The 24858-nt window shown below is 48.7% G+C and overlaps 1 protein-coding gene across 4 annotated transcripts in view; it reads right to left on the minus strand.

Moving 5' to 3' along the window:
• Positions 1 to 24858, minus strand: part of SUFU (SUFU negative regulator of hedgehog signaling) — a 113337-nt gene that overhangs the window by 20588 nt on the left and 67891 nt on the right. For 2 of the 4 annotated variants that reach the window (XR_005833180.1, XM_040624123.1), the window contains exons 4-8: positions 15678 to 15820; positions 14712 to 14797; positions 14377 to 14449; positions 10825 to 10981; positions 8874 to 8985 (exon numbers count right to left, since the gene is read on the minus strand). Coding sequence is in view for 3 of the 4 variants with exons in the window: in XM_040624123.1 (XP_040480057.1) it covers positions 8874 to 8985; positions 10825 to 10981; positions 14377 to 14449; positions 14712 to 14797; positions 15678 to 15820 (571 nt within the window). In the remaining variant the exon portion in view is untranslated. The remainder of the gene's footprint in view (positions 1 to 8873; positions 8986 to 10824; positions 10982 to 14376; positions 14450 to 14711; positions 14798 to 15677; positions 15821 to 24858) is intronic. The other 2 variants (XM_008686540.2, XM_040624122.1) reach the window with 1 other exon arrangement.

A 24858-nucleotide genomic window follows, 5' to 3' on the forward strand; every position in this document is an offset into this window, starting at 1 on the left:
GCCTGCTGAATACTCCAGTCCAGACTTCTCCCTGAGGGTTGACACCACGCTCACGAGTTTGGAGGGCGCAAGATGCTTTTTGCATTTCGAAACTTTTGAGTGCTCTCAGTCGGCCAACACCTCTCTCCTATTCCCTCTAAGATTACGGACACCAGCTTCATAAATCTCATCTGCCAGTTCGCCCGGTGTTCTGGGGCACAATACATGTGGACCAACCAGGCAGCCTGAAATCATGGCTTCAGTCTTCTCATCAATGCCTGTGTGACTCTTCCTACTCTGATAACCATTCTTTTTGAGATGGAAGCGTAACAGAACTTGGGTACATCTTGCTTTTTCTCTGCCACTGATTAAAGTCACTGTGTCCAAACAACGAGGCCTACATTTTCTTCTTCTTGTTCCAAACAGAAGTACAAAAAATAAAGTCCTTTTTGCTGGTCATAGCACTTTTTTTCAAGACTCAGTTCTCCTTGAGTTTCAGCTTTTCTTGACCCTGTTCCTCCATAGTCTGTGCTAGTATAACATACTTCTCCTTCCAGATTTTGTTCGAATTCTTCAAGAAATCTGAGTTACGTAAAAGATTCTCTCCACACCCATACTGGTCCCTGGAGGGATTACACCTTGTTTCCCAGGGACGGGTCACAATAGTGACATTAAGAGGTGCCTTTTAGTGAGTGCGCTCCCCGGCACCAGCTCCTCTGTTAAACCCTTTCAATACTTTGCTTCCTTTTCATTTTCATGGCAACTCTATCAAGAGGTATTACTTTCCCCATTTCACAGATGAGGAAACTGAAACTCAGAGACTTAAATAACTAGCCCAAGGTTACACAATGAACGAGTCAAGGGCTGAGACGAAATCCCCAGGTCTTCCTGATGCCAACTAAAACAACCACAGTGTTTCTCCTCAAGAACTTCCCAACCCTCTGAGTGGGCTTTTCTTCTGGGGTTTCAAGGCCGTGAAGACACATCTATTTTTTCCCTGAATTCTTAAAAAAAAACTGCTTCCTAGAAATCGAGGCAGGAGTTCCCAAAGGGTATTTGATGGAATTTTAATTTAAGGGAAGCTTCTAGAAAAGCAGATGGGGCAAGGCCTGGATACAGCACACTGTGTCTCGGAAGAGAGACCTAAAATGTTGGCATTTTGAAGACCGAGGAGGACCGCAGAGGCCAAACCAGCCAGTCTCATTCTATGTAAGCCAGCATCGTCCAACCTTAGCCACAGAACCGCCTTTTCCCTTAACACCCAACAAAACCCCCTACAAGGCTGTGGGGACCCTCCAACTGGGGATGACAGGGCACAGGGTTTTCCTTCCTGATCTTGCTCTGCCCAAGGTGCTTTCTTCCAGTGCCTTGCCACTTCCACTCCATGTCCCGTCAACCTCCACGGCTGGACGAGTGCCCCTCGTCGTTCCCTTTACACCAAGACCGATGCTCTCAGGAGGCCCGTCAGGCGGTTACAGGCTGATGATCTTCAGCTCCTAGCCGGGTGCAGGGGCAGTGGAACCGTCTCTGCACAACCAGGGCGGCCTCAGTGCCAATTCTGTGATTTTTCAGTCGGAGCGGGTTATCCTTTCCTTTCGCAAGGCAGGACGAGCTGTAACAACCCCTACAATATCACTTCTTGGACTTTCGTTTATGATTCTTTTTAAAGTTTAAAGAATCACAGGATCCTGCTGGGACCAGTCTTCCCACCCCACTCTTCAGAGACAACCACTCATTTCTGTTAGCAGACTCTTTCGGTATTTTCTCCAGACATCTAGTTTTTGTTTTTGCTTTTTTTTAAGATTTTATTTATTTATTTGTCAGAGAGACACAGAGCACAAGCAGGGGGAGTGGCAGGCAGACGGAGAGGGAGAAGCAGACTCCCCGCTGAGCAAGGGGCCCAATGCGGGACTAGATCTCAGGACCCTGAGATCATGACCTGAGCTGAAGGCAGACACTTAATTGACTGAGCCAGCCAGGTGTCCCTCCAGACTTCTAATATGCTTCACTCCGACTTCCCCGTTTTCTCCTCTCCGGCTTCACCTACTGACTTCCCACAAAGGAATACGAGCTCTCAGCTCTCTTCTGTACCAGCCTCCCGCCCTCCCACCTTCCCAGGAGAACTGTATCCTACGTTTGCTTGGATCAGCATTAAGTGTCTACATTATTATACGAAACCACTGCTATTGACAACTGAGGCAGGTGCTATACTATCATGCATATTTTGAGAAAAGTATACTTTTCTGGTGCAGTTTTCTATTTTCCTTGGATTTAATAACAGTCTTGGTTATCTACGTGTTTATCACTAATTCCATCCTAAACTTAACTACCAGTGGTCTACAGATTTCCCCCAGATATTCAAATACATCAAGCATTTATCAATTTTCTCTTTTTCCCAGCCCTTGCTCCAGAGGCCCTTCCAAACCGGCTGCCTTCTGTTCTTGCTGCTCAGCTGCCCTCACTGTCACCCTGATGACTCCCCTGGCCTCTCTCCCATGCTGGACCCCATTGCCTGTCCCCCGCATGTCTTCCTCACTCATTCTGGTGGGGAAGATCCTCCAACGGATTTCACCGCATTCTGGGACCTGCTTTTCTCAGCCAAACGGTGCCCACTGAACTGCCACCTCATGGGCTTTGAACAAACTAAAACACCAGCTTTCCTCTGTACAGTGTTGTGTAAACTTCCAGGGCCTACTTTCCAGTTATTTTTTCCTATGAATTGGCAGGAAGCCCCTCCACATGTATCCTCTTTTACAGGCAGTACCCAGTGGCGGAGAGGACTGGATCAAACAATCCAAGGTTCGAATCCCGGCTCTGACACTTACTCACTGACCTGAGCTTACTGACCCGAGGTAAGTCCTATCATCTATCTAAGCCTCTGTGTTCTAACTTGTAAAATGGGGACAACAGCAGCTCACAACACAGGGCCTGGCAGGTGGTAATGCTCAATAAAAGCTGCCTGCTCAGCCCCAAGACCCTGGCTAGCCCAGGATTCTTCCTGAAGTGGGAACAGCGAGGGGAGCTTTATGCGATGGCTTAGATGCACACCTCGGTAATTCAGGAATTGATCTGAATCTTTCCATTTATTTCTTCTTTACCACCTGTCTATATAACACATTCTATATTTACACTTCCCACTGCATAAGGTGACTTTTTACATATCCTAAACCACTCTCCTTCCAGTGTCAAGCTAGAGTCCTGATTTTCTAGTACTGTAGAGTTTATAGTAATGCCCCTGTTCGCCCTAGCCACATTTTACAGACTGACAGAACTGTATCCATGTTTCCTCTCCACCCGGGTCTCTTCACATTGAAAAGCCTCAATTTTTCCATTTTAGCCTAAGGGTATTTATTGGTCATATTCTATCAATGGCAGCAGGCATGGAAAGGAGAGGAGCTGAACCACTGAGCCTCCTTATAGCCATAATCCCAGTCCTGTGACAGGGGTGACATCTGCACTGGCCACACGACTTGGGGCCTTCTCTTTGGGGATGCCGGGGAGCGGGAACCAGGGCATCAGGGTTGGCAACTATTCAACAGTAATGTGGGTTTGGCCTGCTGAGCCAGCCCAGCCTCTGGCTTCCGCCTCTAGGCTGGAAGATTATTCCTTTTGCTTTCAGATTGCTGACGAAAACTCTGAACTTTCCAGAGAGGGAACCACTTGAAGGTCCCCCTTCAGGGCAGGATTGGGACAGGGTACAGGTGTGGGGTAAAGGCACCAGCTCACCTCCACAACTATGCCTAAACACAAGGCTGTATTACATGGTAAACACCAATATCCAAATGATAAAGTATGGTATTTTCATTGTGGGCATCCCAAGGACGGGATATGGTGATGGAACAGTGGGGCTGGGTGTGGCTACAGAAAAGAGAGGGAACAAAACTGGCATGATGATTAGAGGATGCTTTAATCAACCAGGGGAGTTAACTCTGGGCACCAGGGACCTCCACCCCAGCCCAGCCCTCTGACTGGGGTGGGAGACGAGGATGCCTGCTTTCCTGAGCGAGCCCACTGTCACCAGAACACTTGGCTTTCTGTTTTCTGAGACACTGAGTCATTTCCTCTCTCCAGCTCTCACCTTTGAGCCTTCCTTTTCCCTTCCCTGGAGAAGTGACTCACTGCCGAAGTGTTAGGTGACACTGAGGATCAAAGATGGGCGATAAAAATACTCCCGATTGTGCAACTTTGAAGAAGGGGGATGCGCTGTGGACTGAGGATTCAACATGCTGGCCATGAACTCCAAGACTACGGTGTCAACAGTGGCCACGGCTCCATCTCTCTGGGGAAGTGGAGCAGAGAAAGGAGTTCAAACAGAAATTCACCTGTGCCGGATCTGCTGCGGAGCCCCTCGTTGTGCCCTCTCAAACGTGTCTCTGAGAAAGGCACACAAAGGCAGGCACTCAGCAGGACACGCGTGAATCACAGAGGCCCGGGCCCTTCCTCCTATCAGCCCTGTGGGACCTGGCTGCGGCCCCGAGAGCAGGGCTGTTTCTTTCTGGGTCTTCTCTCCAGTGAAAACAACTGTACTTCCCCAGCGTGGGAGTGGTGAGGGAAGCCCACGTGACGGACGCAGGCTCTGGGCTGGCCACTGCGCTGACGCGCTAGACACTTTGAACAGGGTCACCCGAGACTGCCCCGTGCGTGAACTGTGAGTGCCAGCGGCCGAGCTCCTTTCCCAGATGGAAACTCACGTTCCTTCACCCAATTCACTGGGTGCGAACTAGATATTTTCTTCTAATTAATTGTCACGGCCCTCATAGGGTGATTAAAACAAAACACAAGTTTCTCTGAAGGATGACGTCCTGGCCAGGTTACAAGCTATTCAAGACGGGAGCAGAGGCAGCAAAGTCACCCCATCCAAAAGGCAAACAGATGGGAGCAGAGGCGCTCCTAAAAGTGGAGAGAAATATATGTGCAAGCATGTGTGTGTGTCGGGGTGGGGGGGGGGGGTGGGCACTTTTTTAAGAAAATAAAAGAAAAAAAAAAAAAAAAAAAAAAAAAAAAAAAAAAAAAAAAAGCCTTAAAAGCTGCTGGCATGATTCCAGAAGACTGAGAAACTTGGCTCAGAAACGATGGTTAGTTTGCTTTTTAAAGGTGCCTCAACTACAAAGTGTTTTTCTCACAATCAGGAACCGTCCCCTGCCAACGCATCCGCACACACACGTGAACACTGCCCCTCTCGGGGAGGGTATGTGACCCAGAGAGCTGCGTAAAGGTCCTCCAACCTCAGGCAATGAGACCGGGCCGAGGGAGGAGGAGGTCCTGGAACACTGCCACAGGTTCCCAGCCTTGGAGCAGAAGTTTATGGAAATGCAAAGCCCCGCACCCGGTGCACCTGACCATACACATCCTCTGAGTCCCTGCGGGGAGGCTGGGGAGCAAAACCCAAACCCTGCAGAGCAGTCCAGGCAAGCTCAGACAGAGAAGATGCCCCGGGCCTGTTCTCCCCCTCAGGTCCCTACAAATGTTGGCAGGCACAGTCCTTAAGCCGGGCTCTCCTCGGTGGCAGAAAGGAGTGGCTTCCCTTGCTTCCCAAACTCACCCGGGCAGGCGGTGGGAAGGGAGGCGCCAGCAAGCCGAAGGAGGCTTTTCTCAACTGATCATCTTGGGAAAAGCCAGATACAAATTTCATGGCTGGAATGCAAGGGTTGTGAAACCCTGAAAGAAGCCCCAAAAGGGGCCAAGGACTCTCCTTCTGGGAAGGCAGTGGGAGGAGGGCTGGCGAGGGCAAGTGGGAGAGGAGCAGGTTACCCAGAGGGGCCTGCCTTTCTGGGAAGCAGGAAGTAAGGCCTCAAGAAAGAAAGAAAGAAATCCCCTAGCCCTGAGGTGGTAGAGGGGACAGAGATAGGGTTGGTTTTGTTTCTGAACATAAAGAAAACCAGGCTTTCTGTCAGAAAGTAATTCTGGTATAAAAGGCCAATTACGATAGGCTCGTTATCTCTGGGATTTGGAAGCACCAAAGCTGACCACATGTCCTCCCTAGAGTTAAATATGCACGGTAAGCTTCTAACATGGCGCTTAGCCTTGTCTCCAGTATCACATGAGACGTTCCTATTCCTACTCCAACTAGACAGATGAGGTCCACCAAGGAGGGTCACTACTACCTCAGAGACACAGCCTTGTGTGTGTGCCTCATGGGGTCCCAGAGAATGGGGTAAGGAAGGTCACACTAGGGAAGACTGCCCTAAGTGCCACCCTTTTCTAACTTTGGACAAGTTACTGACTGGCCTCTCTCTTCCTCAGTCTCCTCATCTATGAAAGGGGATGGTCAGATTATCTACTTCACAGAGTGACTGTGAGAATGAATAAAGGTCATGTGGGGTAAAGCACCTGAAACATTACTTGGCACACAGTCGTCACTAAGTAAGTGTTAGTTGCTACCGGGGTATGAAAAGAGCCAGGGCTTGCTCACCCCCCACCAGTAGGCCAGAGCCCAGCTGCTAATGCCCAGGCTCCACCAGCCCTTCTGGACTGTAGCTTCCTCAGACCATTCCCAGACCGCTGTGCAACCAGGGCGCCCCAGCCTAGAAAGCCTGACTCAAGGAAAATCAGACATGCACACACAGTAAGGCTCGTGCTGGATGCTCCCCCACAGGGAGAGGAGCAAACACTGGAGCCAGCACATTCTGGGTCGGCTTTCTCAGTCGCAATCCATGTGGTTTATCTGAAATGGGGTCAGGTCCCAGAGTGGGCAGCATAGATATTACAATCGTGCTTGCTGATCTAAACTGAGTCCATCATTATCGATCGTGAGATAATAGCGAGCTAGCGCCTTGAGACACTTGAGGGGTGTGTTGGAAAAGGATCTTGGCAAAGCAGGAGGAACCATTTCTCAACCAAATGGCTAACAAATTGGTAACTAGCACTGAGAACCTCAGAAGAGACACTTGGATTCCCTCCGGACTGCAGATTCCAGCACTTTGGAGACCTGAATGGTCACTTGAGCTCCAGGGAGGGACGATGACCCCAAAGCGCCGGCACCCTGATCTATTTCCACCCATCAGTTTGTAGCTCAGTCAACTCAGGCCAAAGGTGGAGGCTGCAGCTCTTACCTTGTGTCTACAGATAGCCCTTGGACGAGCTCCAGTGCCCCTCTGCGCAGTCAGGGGTGTGCTGAGTCTGGGCGGTATGTATGCATCCCAGAACCCTGAGCCTTGTGCCCCCCGCCATGTCTGGAAGTGCAGCAGCTGCCCAGGACAGCGAGTGAGATCTCAAGCCTGCTCCACATATACAAGAGCGGCAAGTGGGGTGTGTCTCTGCAGGAGCCCCTGCCCTTCTGCCCAGAAACCTGGACCTTCCAGAGGTGACAGGGACATCTGAACTGAGACTGTCTGCAAGTTATGGGCAATATGCTTGAGCCTTTAAGCCTTCAAGTACCTCCCAGCCTCCCCGCCAGTGCCAACGGGGCATAGAGGGTGAAGCCAAGCTCAGGGCATGGGAAGGAGCATGGCCCCGGGACAGGGTCCAGACTCATAGGTGGAGAGCTTCCAGATGCCCCATGCCTCAGCCTGGCCATCTGCTGCTGCCAGGGGAAGATCATGGTGCCTCACGCCAGCTACTTCAAAGCAGATGGCTGGAGAAGCCCACTGGCTGGAGTTGAAAGCTGCTCGGAGGTGGCAGTGGAGGCTTCTCCAGGCTCTTGCCAAAAAGCTCAACTCGCATGTCTTCTGGGTGGCAGATTCCAGGTGAGCCATCTTGGGCATCCAGAGTAACTCTCCCTACCCCACAATCTGCTCCCGGGCTGCAGCTTTGACTTTAGCTAGCCAGGCCTCCCCTGTTCCATCCCTGTCAGCTCCTCCTCCTGCCTGAAACTTCTAGGTCAACTTTAAGGTCCGTCTCATGTTCTTCCTTCTCCAAGAACCCTCCCTAACTATTCCAGATCATGCCGACTTGTCTTTTCTGTAGAATATTAGATTACCACCACTTCCGGAGATCATGGATAAGCAGCTAGAGCTAGAATTCAAAGAAGTAGCTATTTCCAACAAAATGCATCTACAGCCAGACTCACACCAATTTCAGTTCATGCACCCCCAAAGGAAGAGACTATATCCTAGATGGCCCCCTGGGCCCTGAGCTTGCCACACAGCAAGTGTGTAATAAAGACTTCTCAGAAGGACAGATCACCCTGGTCTTGCAGGAGCGCCGTGCTTCCTTTTGAGCCCAGGGCACAGCAACTTCCTCCCTGGCAGGCAAGGTTTCTGCTCTGGGCTGCCAGCTCCCAGGCATCCTCTGCCAGCAGCTATTCCCTACAGCTTCCCTGTTTCAAAGGGCAGAAGAGGGTGCCCAGCTCCAGCCCTGCCTACCATTCATCCCCTATCAGACCCCTGGGGGTAGCCATAGTCTCTCCCAAAGGGCTACAGGGGCCCCTAGACGGGCAGTAGAGGCCTGCAAAGGACTTCCCTTCCCTTCTCTGGGCCCCATGGAAGGGAGGCAGGAAAAAGGGCCTCAGCAGCAGGCGTCCACGATGGGGCTGGCCAGACAGGGAGGCCCCTGGGGCTGCAGCTATCAGCCGGAGACCAGGCTCCAGGAAGGAAGGAAGGGCAACTCTGGCCGAGGCCGAGATAAGGAGGAGAGTCGTGCTCAGCACAATGGGTTCCCTCAAGGCTGGGATTTTGCCCCAACTTGGCCTCCTGTCTGCTCACACAGCCCATGTAAATATTTACTGATGTTTATATTCCTGGTCCTCTGGGTCCCCTCTGAGGCCCTTTCCTATGACCCACAGATCTGTGTGCCCCAGAGACCCTGGGCCCATCCAGCAAGGCCTATGGGCACTGTTCTCTCTCATGCAAGCCCCAGGGACAGACACTTCAGGACAAAAATGCCCCCCTTGTACCAGCCCTGGGACACGGCTCTCAGAAAGCTATACTAATTCCCTCTGTGGACAAGGAACTTACGGGGCCCGGTCATGGGTGAAGCCGTTCTGCCGCTGAGGGTTGATTGGCGGAAGGACAGGTTTGCTGTTGATCTCAAGTCCTCTCCTCAGGGTCTCCCGGATCTGCTCCGTGTCTGCAACAACACCACTAAGTTGCCTGATGGCCCTTTGGGCTCCTAACATCCCTCAACCCTGCGCTCGGAACCTGGCTCTGCAGACATGCTAGGAAAAGGTCCTATGAAAGCCGTGAACCCACTCTAGACATCACCCTTGAGAGCTGAGTGAGAGCAGTGTTGAGGACACAGGGTAGATGAGGCAACCATGCTCTCAAGAAATTTCTGGTCTGAAGAGTGCCATTCTTGTAAAAGACAAGGGGGTGGCCTCTGGACTTCAGAAGCGCACCTTCCAAGATAGGGTTCTTCCCTGTCTTTCCCCTTCCTGTGCCATAGGCCCTAGATATACCCTTAACATAGCTCCAGGCAGTGACTAACAAGATCCTTGGCACTGCCCAAACCCACCCAGGGATTCTGCCCACTGTAATGGATGCCACTATGGGCTGCAAGTGCTTTGCCATGAATGAACTCCTACGGAGTTTCTGGGTTCTGGGTGGTCAAATGATATCCAGCCCTGCCACCCTTCTCCTTGAGCAGGCCGGTGGGATGCTGAGGTCATCTCCCTACGTTGGTCCCGGGGAACCTTGCCTGTCCATGGGTCTGCCAAGGGCCAGGAGGGTGAGAGAGGAATCTCTTGGTGGGACTATTTCTTTGCAAGGTGCTTTGCTGATCTGTGGGGTGGAGCCCCCTATAGAGATTTGGTCTAAGCTTTACCTATGCAATGGCAAACACATCCAAAAAAGCAAATGAATGCTGGTTGCGCAAAGGGTGGGCTTACAGTGGATTATAGAGGTGATAATACTAACTTTTCTAACTGTCTGACTTGTTACAGTGGTATGGGTGACTTTCATAAGTTTTAAAAATTAGCTGAAATTTTGGACAATGAATCCCTCCTTAAATTACCTCTTTCGTCAAAAGCAACTGAATGATTTTAATGACTGTATGCTTTCCCTCAGAACCTCCCACGGGCTTATTAGCACACCATCAGAACAAGCAGGAAGCCAAAGGGGGTCAGATATTTGCACTAGGAGCTTAAGTTGTCCTTTAAGGAAAGAGAATAGCTCCCATAAGTGCCATCACATGTGCAGGCATTTTGTTCAAGACTGTAGGTGTTCCTTATTCTTCAAACAATAAGAAAAGATGGAGGAACTAGACAAAGAAAGTAGAAAAACAAGCTGTCAACATACATATAGGTAAATGGCTGCTTTCCTTTTGGAGTTAGGTGGGGATGCCCTTTGCTAAGAACCACAGCTGTTTCTACAACAAAGACCACCTTGGTGAGCTTCCAGCAGGAGAGCCATATCCTTCTTTCCCAAGGCCCCACACAGAAGGCAGTGGGTACAGGGTGCCCCGCACAAGGCCCCTTGCACTGTATCCACAGGACAGGGAGGCAGGGAAGTTTGTGAGCTGGCCTCACACTCAGGCCTCTCTCATCTAAGGCCTGGGAGGGCCTGAGGCCAGAGTGATTCTCGGGTCTGGCATGGCTTTCAGGCCAGAGCTGGGCCCTGTTTCAATTCTGTGGGTGGCCGATGCTTATTCTTTTGCACTTGGGTGGACTATGGCCTTTTCCTGTAACTGTTCTGTGGCTTCCACTCACCTCCATGACCTCAGATTGCAAGGGGGCAAATCTAAAACACAATGGTTACCGCTGGCGGTGCATCTGAAATACACACAGGAAACACAAGAGAGATGGGCCAATAAAGCTCCCTCCATGCCACCCTGCTGGAGGACTTCACTTGCTGTTTCAATCCTGCCAGGAAAGGAACTACTGAATGGGCTGCTGATGCTGGAGCCCCATCCTAGAGAGCCTGAACACCGGGCCTGGGGACAGGGGAAGGGAAGGCTGGGTGCAGTGGCTACCTTTGCCAGAGAGCCGCCGTGGCTGCGTGCCGATACAGATGCTCCGGCTGTCCTCATCATCCTCGGGGGGCCGGCTTAGGTCGTCCCAGGCACACTTGGCGCTGACACCACTCAGGTTGGAGCCATCCGTCTCGATGCCTTTGTCAACTCTCTCCTGCTTGGAAAGAACCAAAGAGCCAGAGTTCCTTCAGCGAACCGGTGGCCCAAGGTCACCACCACCTTTCTGGTATTTACTGAGTTCTTGCAGGTGCTGAGCATGGAACAGGTGCTGGAAGAGCAGGATGTCTGATCTTGTTCTGCCCTGGTTGCTAACACATGATGGTCTCTGCCAGCCACTGGACTCCTCCGGGGGAACCAGGGAGCCCGGGAAGCCAGGAAGCATGAAAATCCCAAGGAAAGCTCGTCCTCTATCTGGACCCTCCAGTAAAACCACCTGCACACCTGTTTCAGAGCCCTAACTCTGGCCACCCCGTGCCGGCCCATGGAGCTGATGTGGCAGAGGCAGGAACTACTGCCCTGAGGAAAGGCACAGTCCTTCCTCTCCTCCCTGGTCCTTCAGGAAGAACCCCCCAGTTACTGCTAGAGAGGACAGGGTGGAAGCCTGCCACAGGTGGGAGAGGCCAGGACTGGGCCCAACTTCTCGGACTTCACACCTGCAGTTCCCTCTTCTAACAGCAGAGGGTGTGGTCACCCAGAAAAGCGCCACCAGAGAGCAGGACAGGACTTCCCCTCGCTGCATCACTAACTTGTTTGGCAAAGGACTCTGGATGGAGTTTCTTTTCCATTTCTTAGGCTGAGATGGGGGCCTGGAGGGCAGTGGCCATCTGCAGACCCCATCAGAGGCCCTGCCTTTGTGCAGGCCTTGGCACTGTGGAGTCCCAACACTCTCCAAATGGCCTCAAGGAAGAGTTGTACCCAAACATCCCTGCAATTTCTGGTAAAACATAGTTCTGTGATGCTGGGTGTTGGATTAAAGGTCATCTGGAAGGCTCTAGCAACGTAGCTTATAAACACCATGTGGGCCAAATAAAGCTCGTGAGTGAAAGCACCGCAGTAAGAATCCGCATCTCCCCGTCTGCCTGACCCTCTCCCAGTGGCTCCACAGGCAACGCATGGGCCTGCTGCTGGGCCAGAAGGCCTATCTGTGGAAACACAAGGGAAGGTCCTTATTTCTTGAGACCGTCAGCAGATGGCCCTGCCCTGATGCCTCCTTTTCAAAAGTTGTACTTTCCTCCTTTCCAGTGCTATAATCAGCCTGGGCAAAGCTGGGATTCTTTTTTTTTTTTTTTTTTTTAAGATTTTATTTTTAAATAATCTCAACACCCAACATGGGGTTTGAACTTAAAACTCCAAGATCAAGAATCACATGCTCTACTGAGGCAGCCAGGTGCCCCAGCCCCACACGGGGAGAGGCTGATGACAGGAGCCGTTCTGTGCTCCAGGCAGGAGTGTGTGGGCCCTGCTTTGCTCAGGGTAGAGTTTGAGCTTTACCCTTTCCACTGGCTTTCCTGGGCCCCTCACCTAAGCAAGGAGCTGAGGGTGGCTCTTGACTCAACTAGTTCAGCCCACTTACTTTATAAGTAAAAAAGAGTCGGGCCCCAGAGAAGGGACTTCCTCAGGCACACAGCTGGCTAGTAGCAGAGTTTGGAGCAAAGGAACAGGAGCCAGCTCTAAAATGAACCGCCTGGAAGCAGGCCCCACACAGCTACAGATGAGCACAGAAGGGTTCCTGCTTGGTGCACAGGTTCATGAGGAAAGAAAGCTGGGCTTTCTTGCCCAGGTCCCCCTGCTTGCTTTTTTTTTTTTTTTTTAATTTAAATTTTTTATTTTTAAGTAAACTGTATGCCCAACATGGCGCCTGAACTTATGACCCTGGGACCAAGAGTCGCCTACTCCACTGACCGAGCCAGCCCCTCCCCACACTGCTTGCTTTTAAAGACCACTGGGTGCTCTGGGTCCTGCTGGCTGGTCTCAGCAGAGCCCGAAGACTAGGATGGAGAACTGTTCTTGGAATGCAGAGAAGGACGGGGCTGCTTACCAGGCTGGTTCAAATGATCAAGTTCTTTCTTAGTACTTGGCACTTATGACCGGGGCTAAACAGCAGCCCACAGTGCCCCTTGCTGGACCCCAGTGTGGCTGCAGAGCAAGGACACAGGGAAACAGAGCCTTCATGGTTCCTGGTTTTTGCATAAGCAGAAGCTATAGGGAAACCAACTTTAAAGTGGAGCTAACAGAGGATCCTGGCAGCAGTTTGAAAACTTCAGTGTTAAAGGCACTAAGAAAATAGAGGAGCATCATGTGTGAATGAGTAGGGCTTCTGCCCAAGATCTCACAGGTCTATAGTAAAGAACCCACAGGGACTGTTGGCTGTATGTCTGCCCACTACCTCTCCCCTGCCACCTCGCATCCCTCCTAGAGGACACGGAACTCCTGGTGGCTGCCCGCAGCCTGCCAGATTTTTAGAAACATGAAAGGTTCAGAGATGGCAAGGCCTACAATGGGTCGGGGGAAGTAGAAGGAAGTGTATACATGCCTGGAACAATCTTAGCTGTCTGCTTCCCTGTTTCACGAGCAGTGCATTAGGAAGGAAGTTATGCTCTAGGTGGCTTTCAAAATTAACTTGCATGCAAAGCATGTTTCTTCTAAGAAACCAAAGATGTCACTGCATAGCTGGGCCACGGTGAGTGGGCAACTGCAGGCCTGCATGTACACAGACTTCCTTTATATATCCAGGGACGCCAGCCTCCCCAGGGGAGGAGCTCGGAGTCTGACTGCCCAAGCTGAAGATGTATCTAAAAGGGGCGTGATCACTAGACCAACCACAGCTCCCACTGCAGCTGGGCCATGGGGTCAGTATCACCCATCCTGTGTGTTACAGGGTGCTGGCGGGAGGGAGGCGGCTCCCTGAAAGAAAGTCCATGTTCTTTGAAGAAGGGGGAAATGGAAGGATGAGTACCAGGCAAGCAATACTGACTTTCTATAGTGACAAGCTAGTGATCTTAATTTTTTCAAGTCAGGTTTATCGATGTATGACTTGCATACAATAAAATTCATCCTTCCCCCCTCACCCTTTTATTTATTTATTTATTTATTTATTTAATTTATTTGTTTGTTTGTTTGTTTATTTATTTTTTATTGGTACCATTTCCAGTTTGTTTTATGTAGTTCCAATATCTAAAGAACTGCTCTTACATTTTAAAGTATCAGAGTAAGCATGGATCCTCACTTTTTTAGGATTCTAACCAAGATATTACTGTAGTATCATCCCAAACAATCTCAATATTATAAATTTCCACCTATTAGTAATATAAAAGTCAATTTAATCCCACTCTTTTTAAATGCAAAAAAACACGTATTTGAGGCAAGCTTTCCTGGCCGGAAATCTCTGCTGCCCATGTGCTCTGCGGAATTCAGGGGACAAGTTCCAAATCATGCCATCTTTCTACCCATTCACAAATAAAGCCCCTCCGTTTTCCCAGCATGAAAGCCAGTGTTATTTGGAAGAGGCCTAGGCATAGTGTGCTAGAAAGGTTTTCCTCACTCAAGACATACTTGCAGGTGTGGATCGATCTCAAATATGGTCTCTCCCCTCCGCATGTCAGTTATCAGCCAGGGGCCGCCAGCGCTGTGGACAAGGAAAGGGGACAGGATGGTAACTGAGGGTCTGGGCTGATGGGGTGGGCCTTGTTTGCTGCCCCAGGCCCAGAACACGGGGGAGCAGTTCGAGGACAGGGACTGTCAGGGAGTGAATCATCAGGAGCCCCTGATGTGAAAAACCAGTGCCTGAAAAACAATGTAAGGGGAAGCCCACATGTGGGGTAAGGAGGAACTGCCACCCTCAGGCCCAGGAAGTCAGGCCCCACCTCATAGGGCGGGCGTGTACTCACACAGGCACCGTCCGCAGCAGCTCCAAGATGCCCTGCCCGTTCCACTGCTGGGCTGCGTGGAGCTCCTCGGTGCAGACGCCAACAATCTGAGACCCGGGGACAAGATGCCATTGCATGTTAACGGTCACTCCTCCCACCCATCCAGGAGGACGGACCTAGGCTCCTTCAGGGTCAACTCAAGTGGGGGGACCACAGGTAGGATCTATGGCCAGGGGCTTGTCCGTCCAAAATGGGATGGTTTCCACAGACAGGGCACTGAGGCCTTATCCTTGTCCTGCTACAATGGGTCAGGCGTCAGGGTGACATGATGTCTAGCCCTGGACTGCAGAGGTGAACATCAGAGTGGGTCCTCAGCCCACGTCTCTGGAGGCAGGGTAGGTTCAGGGAGATGTTCCAGCCTAGGCTACGATCGCAGGGAATGCAAACACAGGGGATTCTGAGGCCCTTCAAGCTCCCAACAACAACCAAAGGGCCCTGGCAGTTTGCAGAAGAGCTCTCTTTCCTCATCAGACGCAGGGCCTTGGTGTAAACCTCAAGGGCAACAAGCAAACCTTCACACAGACCCCAGCATGACCCCAAGCCCAGCTGCAGCGTGGGTGCATGCACACCCCTTCTGGGTGAGGGCGAGGCCGGCCCAAAGCTGCCTTCCTGCTGGGTGGTCCCGTGCCTACGGCTGTGTGGGTCTTTATCAGTTCACCAGAATATCCGCCCTGTTAGCCTTAGCCGCTCAACTACAGCCTTTGCCCCCCACCCCCCCCACACCCCATGGCCCCTTCCCTTTCCCCCTTCTCCCATCTCAGCGGGCTAAATCAGACCATCTGAATCTGACGAGCTAGCAGAGGGAAGAGAAAATGCGAGAAGAGAAGGAAATCTCCTGTTGCCTTCACTCCCCCTACCCAACCCCTCTTGTACTAAAAGGCTTTTCTCCCAGGGAAGGCTTGAGCCCATGTCCAACTTCAGCCTCACCTGGAGGAACGTAACTACCCCAAAGGGTGTCTGCACGGGTTGCATCTGTGGGTCCTCGGTCAGCAGCATGTGCTGAATTCTTGACTCGCTGTTATCCAAAGGGCTGTGCCAAGACACGTGGTCCCCGCTGCAGAAGGTGTTCTCTGTGGGAGAGACATGAGGGTGCTCAGTGTTGGAGGCCTCGTGTCCAGGCCTGAAGCCCTGGTATCAGAGAAGCCCAGGCTGGGAAGCTCCCCAGTCTTCCAGGGGAAGCACTCGCTCATATAGGAAAGACGGTGGATATTTCCCCCAAACCAAACGTGCTCCTGCTTGCCAACTCTGCCAGCCTTCGGGGGAAAAGGACAGGCTGCTGCTGTGGCCGCTCACTTGGCCTGGCACATCCAAAGACTGACCTGGGGTTGGGGAGCCATGATCAGGTCTGCCAGGAAAGAGTAAGGTGCTTTAGTGTGGGACCATGTGGCCAGAAATTCTCAGGGAGGCTGGGGAGTAGTGAAAGCACTTCGCCGGGGAAAAGCATGCCCTTGGTTCTAACTCTTTACTGTGCTGCTGGAAGTGTTGCTAAAAGGAGCCACCTGTGGACGGCCTTTGAGATTGGCCACTGACTTCCCACAGGTAGCTGGACAGAGGCATTCCTGAGGAACACTGGAGGCTCCAAGTACACAGGTCTGGGTTGTGCCCCACACACCTCTGCAGAGACGTACAGTCTGGAGGGGCGGGCGTTTCCATGAAATCACAGACACGGGGCCCGGGCGGACCAAGAGAAACGTGCAAACATGGCCAACTCATAGCCTCACCACTGCACTTCACACAGGCTCATCACTTCAAAAACACTGTCTAGGACAGCATAACCACAAGGAAGAAAACACCCATGTGGGAGGAAGTCTCCCCCCAGCCCTGACTCTTCTGTTCGGTACCGTGCCAAAGGTACTCTGTACTTACCAGCCTGTGTGTATCTACAGGGTCTCTCCACCTTTTTTTTCCCTAATACAAATGGTAGCACACTGTTTTGCACATTCTGGTTTGGTGGGTTGTTTTTTTTTTCTTTTATAGATTTTATTTGTCAGAGAGAGAAAGAGTGAGCACAAGCAGGGGGAGCAGCAGGCAGAGGGAGAAGGAGAAGCAGACTCCCCGCTGAGCAGGGAGCCCGATGCAGGGCTCGATCCCAGCACCCTGGGATAATGACCTGAGCCGAAGGCAGTCGCTTAACCGACTGAGGCACCCAGGTGCCCCTTGTACATTTTGTTTAATGATATATCTTGGGGGATCATTTCATATCAGCACATAAAAAGCTACCTCATTCTTTTTTTTAAAGATATATTATTTATTTTAGAGAGCAAGAGAGAGACAACATGAGTGGGAGGGGCGGAGGGAGAGGAAGAGAGAATCTCAAGCAGACTCCACGCTGAGCATGGAGCCTGACGCAGGACTCAATCCCAGTCCCTGAGATCACGACCTGAACCAAAACCAAGAGTCAGATGCTCAACCGACTGTGCCACCCAGGCGCCCCACTACCTCATTCTTTAAATGGCTGTATGGTAGCTCATGTGGTCTATCACTTATGATCTGGGAATCTCAACAGCTGGGGACTCTTCACTTTTTATCAATATTTAAAGGCAAGGCAGGGGCGCCTGGGTGGCTCAGTTGTTAAGCATCTGCCTTCAGCTCAGGTCGTGATCCCAGCGTTCTGGGATCAAGCCCCGCATCAGGCTCCTCCACTGGGAGCCCACTTCTTCCTCTCCCACTCCCCCTGCTTGTGTTCCCTCTCTCGCTGGCTGTCTCTATCTCTGTCGAATAAATAAATAAAATCTTAAAAATAAATAAATAAATAAATAAAGGCAAGGCAAAACATGCAAACACACACACACACACACACACACACACACACACCAGCCTGAAGCCACCCAGGGAGGCCTGAAAGAGCTTCTGCTCTCCCTTGTCTTGGTGTGAATACTAACTCCTTCCTGTGTCAGGTATGGTTACACCAACTACTTTTTCCATCTAAGAGACAGGCTCAGCTTTTTGGTCCTACCCTCAAAAGCATTCATTCATGAGGGTGAAGGAAGACTACTTCCTCTAGGAGACATGGGGTGATAAAGGGAGAGACGGCACAGCTCCAGGCAGAGCCAACTGGAAACCTTCAAATTTCCCAATTCCTGCTNNGCCCACTTTTCCCAGATTCCTTCTCCTTTTACAGAAATGTGTCTCTACAAGCAGCCTGCATGATCTACAAGTCAGAAACAAAGCAACAAGTAAAAAGATTGAATTAATAATTCAAAAGTTTTACCCCATAATAAGCTTACCCCAGATGGCCTCACTGGTAAATTCTACCAAACATTTAAAGAACTAATACCAATTCTTCACAAACTTTTCCAAAAAATAAAAGAGGTATCACTTGCCGATTCTTTCTATAAAACCAGTATTACCCTAATGCCAAAGCCAGACAAAGGCATTACAAGAAAAGAAAGCCATAGACCATTATCCCTTATTCATACAGACACAAAAATCCTCACTAAACAGTAGCAAACTGAACATAGCAACATACAGAAAGGGTTTATATATAATGACCAAGTGAGAGTTATCCCAGAAATACAAGGTTGATGTAACATAAGAAAACCAATGTAATATATTATATCAATAGAATAAAGATTTTAAAAAACCCACATGATCATCTCAATAGACATAGGAAAAGCATTTGCAAATACTAATACTAATACTCTTTTATGATAAAAATACTCAAACTAGGAAGAGATAGGAACTTCTTCAATATATAAAAGGGCATCTACAGAAGATAGTAAAGACCGAATTATTTTCCTCTAAGATCAGGAGCATAACAGAGATGCCCACTCTTATCACTTCTATTTAACATTGTATTAGGGGTTCTAACCAGGGCAATTAGGCAAGAAAAAATAAACAAAAATCCAGGTAAACTGGAAAGGAAATGAAACTATATTTGCCGATGACATGATCTTGTACAAAGAAAGCCCTAAGGAATCCACTAAAAAACTATGAGGATAAACAAGTTCAGCAAGGTTGCAGGGTACAACAGCAATATCCAAAAACCACTTGTATGTCTGTGTACTTGCAATGAACAATCTGAAAACGAAATTAAGAAAACTTCCATTTACAACAGAACAAAAAAGAAAACAATGTTCAGGAATATATTTAACCAAAAAAATGTAAAACTTGCACTCTAAAAACTATAAAACACTGTTGAAAGGAATTAGAGAAGACCTATATAAATGAAAAAATATACAATATTCATGGATACAAAGACTTAATATTGTTGACATTAATATTCCCCAAAGTGATCTACAGATTCAATCCAATCCCTACCAAAATGCCAAATGCCTTTTTTGCAGAAATTTAAATGATGATCCTAAAATTCATATGAAAATGCCAGGGACCCAGAATAGCTTGAAACAAGTTTGAAAAAGACAAACAAAGTTGGAAGACTTAATTTTCCTGATTTCAAAACTTGCTACAAAGCTACAGTTCTCGAGACAGTGTGGTACTGGGACGCCTGGCTGGCTCAGTTGGTAGAGCACGCAACTCTTGATCTCGGGGTGGAGAGTTCAAACTTCATGTTCGGTGGAGAGATTGCTTAAAAATAAAGTCTTAAAAATAAAAAACAACAGGGGCGCCTGGGTGGCACAGCGGTTAAGCATCTGCCTTCGGCTCAGGGCGTGATCCCGGTGTTATGGGATCGAGCCCCACATCAGGCTCCTCCACTATGAGCCTGCTTCTTCCTCTCCCACTCCCCCTACTTGTGTTCCCTCTCTCGCTGGCTGTCTCTATCTCTGTTGAATAAATAAATAAAATCTTAAAAAAAAAAAAAACCAACAGTGTAGTACTGGCATAAGGATAGGCATTTGATCAATGAAACAGGATTTAGAGTCCAAAAATATGCCCTCACATTTATGGCCAATTAATTTTCGACAACAATGCCCAGGCAATTCAATATAGGAAAGATAGTCTTTTCAGCAAGTGGTGCTGGAACAACTGGATATCCACATATGAAAGAATTAAGTTGGATCTCTTATACCATAAACAAAAATTGATTTAAAATAGATTATAGGCCTAACCGTAATAGCTGGAACTATAAAACTCTTAGAAGAAACATAGGAATAAACCTTCTGACCTTAAATTAGGCAATGGTTTCTTAGATAGACACCAAAAGCACCAGCAACAAAGGATAAACTGGACTTCAATAAAATGAAAACCTTTTGTGTGCAAACAGTACCACTGAGAAAGGAAAAAGAAATGCAAATCCAAACCACAATGAGATACCTCGTCACAACCATTAGGATGGCTATTATAAAACGAAACAAAACAAAACAGAAAACCACCCAGAAAATGAGAAGTGCTGGTGAGGCTGTGGGAAAACTTTCAACTTGGGCGCACTGTTCCTGGGAATGTAGGATGGTACAGCCACCGTGGAAAACAGGGTGACAGTGCCTCCGGAGGTTAAAAATAGACTTGTCATAGATCCAGCAATTCTTTTTTTTTTTTTTTTTAAGATTTTATTTATTTATTTGACAGAGAGAGACAGCCAGCGAGAGAGGGAACACAAGCAGGGGGAGTGGGAGAGGAAGAAGCAGGCTCTTAGCAGAGGAGCCTGATGTGGGGCTCGATCCCAGAATGCTGGGATCGCCCTGAGCCGAAGGCAGACGCTTAACAACTGTGCCACCCAGGCGCCCCGATCCAGCAATTCTACGCCTGGGTATATATACCCGAAAGAATTAAAGAGACTCAAACAGGTACTTGTATACCCAGGTTCACAGCAGAATTAATCACAATGGCCAGAGAAGGGAAGCGAGCCAAGAGTCCATCAATGGATGAATGGATTAACAAAACATAGTATTTATTTTTCAGCCTTAAAAAAGGACATTCTAATACATGCTACAAGATGGATGAATCTTAAAGATATTATGCTAAGTAAGCTAATCCCCCAAAAAAGTGACTCCACTTACAAGAGGTACCAGAGTAGTCAAATTTATAGAGACAGAAAGTAGATGTGTGGTTGCTGGGGGCTAGGGGAGGAAGGAAATGATAAGTTAGCACTCGGGGGGACTGGGTGGCTCACTAACTTGGGGGGCCCGGGTGGCTCAGTCAGTTACGTGGCTGCCTTCAGCTCAGGTCGTGATCCCAGGGTTCTGGGATTGAGCCCCACATTGGGCTCAGCAGGAAGCCTGCTTCTCCCTCTCCCTCTGCTGCTCCTTCTGCTTGTGTTTATGCGCTTTCTCTCTCTCTCTCTCTCTCTCTCCCCGTCAAATAAAGAAATAAAATCTTAAAAAAAAAGTTAGCACTTAATGGATATAGAGTTTCAGTTGGGGAAGACAAAGTTCTGGAGATGGATGGTGGCAAGAGTTGTACAACAATGTAAATGCATTTAATGCCACATAACTGTACACTTAAAAATGGTTTAAAGGGGGCGCCTGGGTGGCTCAGTTGGTTAAGCAGCTGCCTTCGGCTCAGGTCATGATCCCGGCGGGGAGCCTGCTTCTCCCTCTGCCTGCCGCTCCCCCTGCTTATGCTCTCTCTCTCACTCTCTCTCTCTCATTCTGTCAAATAAATAAATAAAATCTTTAAAAAATTGGTTAAAATAGCAAATTTTGTATTATGTATATTTAACCACAATTTAAAAAAACAAAAAGTGAAAAGGCAACCTACAGCATTCAAGAAAATATTTACAAGTCTGAGAGGTATCCAGAATATATAAAGAGACTTACAGCTCAATAATAAAAAGATAAATAATCCAACTTTAAAATGGGTGAAGAATATGAATAGATCTTTCTCCAAAAAAGATATAAAAATACCCAATAAGCACATGAAAAGTTGCTCAGCATGATCAGCCATTAGGGAAAGACCACAGTGAGATCCCATCATTTCACACTCACGAGGGTGGCTACAGTGACAATGACAATAACAAATGTTGGTAAGGATAGAAATTGGAACCCTCATACACTGCTGGTGGGAATGGAAAATAGTGGAGCTGCTTTGGCAAACGGTTTGGCAATTCCTCAAATGATTAAACATGGAGTTGCCATATGACCTAGCAATTCCAATCCTATGTATATACCCAAAAGAAATGAACGCATGTCCACACAAACACTTGTACGTGAATGCTCACAATAGCCATGTTATTCACAACAGCCCAAAGGTGGAAACAACCCAAAGTCCATCAACTAATGAATGGAGAAATAAAACGTGGTACATGCACACAATGGAGTATTATTTGGCAACAGAAATAAAGGACTGATATATGCTACGACATGAATCTTAAAAACATTATACTAAGTGAAAGAAGCCAGTCACAAAAGGACATACGTGATTCCACTTGTATGGAATGTCCAGAATAGGCAAATCTATGGAGACAGAGAGATTAGTTGTTGCCTCGGGCTAGAATCATTAGAGGGGGTGGGGAGTAACTATCTGACATTGCGTTTGGGGGTGATGAAAATGTTCTGAGGTTCAGTGTGGTGATGGTTTCACAACTGTGAATTACATGGTATGTGAATTGGAGGAATCTTTGGCGAAAGGCAAAGTGGGCAAAGCAAGGCCAAGGTCTTAGATTCTTGGTTACTACCTTCTCAGGGTAAACAGTGGGCTGGGAGAAACCCGACTTACAATGCCCACACATCACAGCATGTCATAGGTCTATACGACCTAAACTACCAACATTTTCATTTTCTACAAATGAGGAAAGGATCCTTGAGAGAGACTGCCCAAGGTCATGGGACAAGTCAGTGATGGTGGGCATAGTGCCACATTTCCCAAACCTTTGAGTCAACCATAACACTTCTGTGTACCATCTGTACCATAACCTACCTGTATTTTCCCCTGTATTTCCCCCCTAACTTTTAAAAACCTAGACAAACTTAGTTTAAAGGAGACTTCATAGGGGCGCCTGGGTGGCTCAGTCGGTTAAGCATCCAACTCTCGATTTCAACTCAGGTCATGATCTCAGGGGATATGGGATAAAGCCCCACGTCAGGCTCCACATGGAGTGCAGAGTCTGCTTGTTCCTTTCCCTCTGCTCCTCCCCTGGCTCACGTGCTTTCTCGTGCTCTCTCTCAAATAAATAAATAAAATCTCTAAAAATAAAAAAAGGAAATTTCATATTACTACTAAATCAGGAAAATAAGGGAAAAGCAGTGTTGCCTACAATAACTTCAAAGGAATTTGATGAAAACAAATTTAATTTTTAACAACTACTGTTGTCTACCTAACATTATTAAAAACTCAAATGAACCAGGGTTAAGGAGCCGTTAGAGGTTTCAAGAGTCATATCAAACAGACAAATCAGCAGGGTTATATCAGAAACTTGAACAGGGAAGACAGTCCTCATTATTCAGGTCACTGAATGGCTTGTCCAGTATGACCTAATGTCTCCAGCTGGCTCTGGCAAACCCTGGTGCTGTGGTTAACTTTGCAGTTGGGAAGGCCGGCTTCCTATTTGCCTCTGCCCGTTACTAGTTATAACCCTCGGCAACTTGCCCAGCCACAATTTCCAAGCTTGTTTCCTTACCTGTAAGCAGAAAATAGTGTGCCTACTCGGTTTGCTTTCCACTGTTGCATGTTACTCCTACACTGGAATACACTACAGCTATTCCTGCCCAGGTCCTCGTTCCCCTAACAGAAATCCAGAACAGGCCCCAGAGCCTGTAGCTCCCAGCATGAGCCAGTAGGTGGCACCATCGCTCCTGGTTTAAGAAAGAGTTGGTCCGGTTCTAAACCGCCGCCCCACATCTAGCTGTCTGGTCTGTAGAAATACACCGAAACCTGGCAGGAACATAACCTGGAAACAGGGAAAAGGCTGAAAAGGCTTGGAGCCATGACCTTTTATTAAGCAGAACTGACCTTGGCTTAAAAATAAATGTACAAACCCAAATGGTTTAAATGAAGTAAGAATGACCAAAAAAATACTTCGTACAGACTTAATTTAGGAAGGGACTTAATTTAGGCAGCTGGAAGGGGAGACCCTAAGGCAGAAAAGAGAGACAGACCCAGTCGCTGCTCTGGGACCAACACATGTGGGATCAGAGTGAATTAAAAGGAGGGAAGGGGGAGGAGAACGTGTAACTACCCCCAGAAAGGTTTCATAATGCTAACAGCCTTCCAGACTAGGACACCTTCTTTCTTCCCCAGCCCTGCCTGGTGGGGGAACTAGACTTATTAGCTCTGCTGTGGCCAAGAAACAGTCTTTCTTAACAATGAAAGAGCCTTGGTCACAGTTTTCAAGCCTGGGACAAAGCCACAATGGGCTCATTCTTGAGTCCAGTCTGGTCTTTATGCCCTCGATGCTCGGCCCCATTCTGTGTGGAGCCACCGCGGGTCTCAGCACTCAGGCCCCAGCGCCCACCCCAGGAAGTTCTCAGCCCCTTCAGAGGGGTTTTCAAATGCTAATAATGCCTCGGTCGGAGGCCCAGCTGTTCCATCCAGTGGTTAGAGGGGCGCGCTCCCTCTCTCCTCCTCTCTTTGGCTCCCTGAAGTGTCCTAACCAAGACATTAGGATGCAAATCCCTGGGACCTCCACCTAAACCACATAGCAAAGGGGCCTCCTGGGGTCTGAAGGGAGGCCATTCCAGGTGAAGCCTGGATGCTACTTTCCATTCCCTTCCCTCTTCCTCTGAGCTCTGCCACCAAGAAACCTCCCTCCGCTGCTGCCTATTTGGCAAATTCACCCGAGGGGAATACCACTCCACGCTGGCAAATAGAGTCCAAAATACTGCTAGGTATAGGTCTGCCCCTTGCTTAGCTGAGAGAAAGGTTTCACTACTCTATGTCTCCTTCCCCATTAACAGACAACTCCCTGGTAAGAACTCTTAAAAGTTGGGAGTGCTGTTTGGGAATGCAGGGTTTTGTTTTAAGATTTTTATTTTTAGGGCGCCTGGGTGGTTCAGTTAGTTAAGCGTCTGCCTTCAGCTCGGGTTGTGATCTCAGGGTCCTGGGATTGAGCCCCACATCGGGCTCTCTGCTCAGCAGGGAGCATGCTTCTCCCTCTCCTGCTCCCCCTGCTTGTGCACTCGCTCTCTCTGCTAAATAAATAAATAAATAAATAAATAAATAAATAAATCAATAAATAACTTTTTAAAAAAGATTTTTAAGTAATTTCTACATCCAGTGTGGGGCTCGAACTCACAACCCTGAGATCAAGAGTCACATGCTTTACCAACTGAAC

Source organism: Ursus maritimus, unplaced genomic scaffold (assembly GCF_017311325.1).
Source record: "Ursus maritimus isolate PB19 unplaced genomic scaffold, ASM1731132v1 scaffold_7, whole genome shotgun sequence".
NCBI classification, from domain to species: Eukaryota; Metazoa; Chordata; class Mammalia; order Carnivora; family Ursidae; genus Ursus; species Ursus maritimus.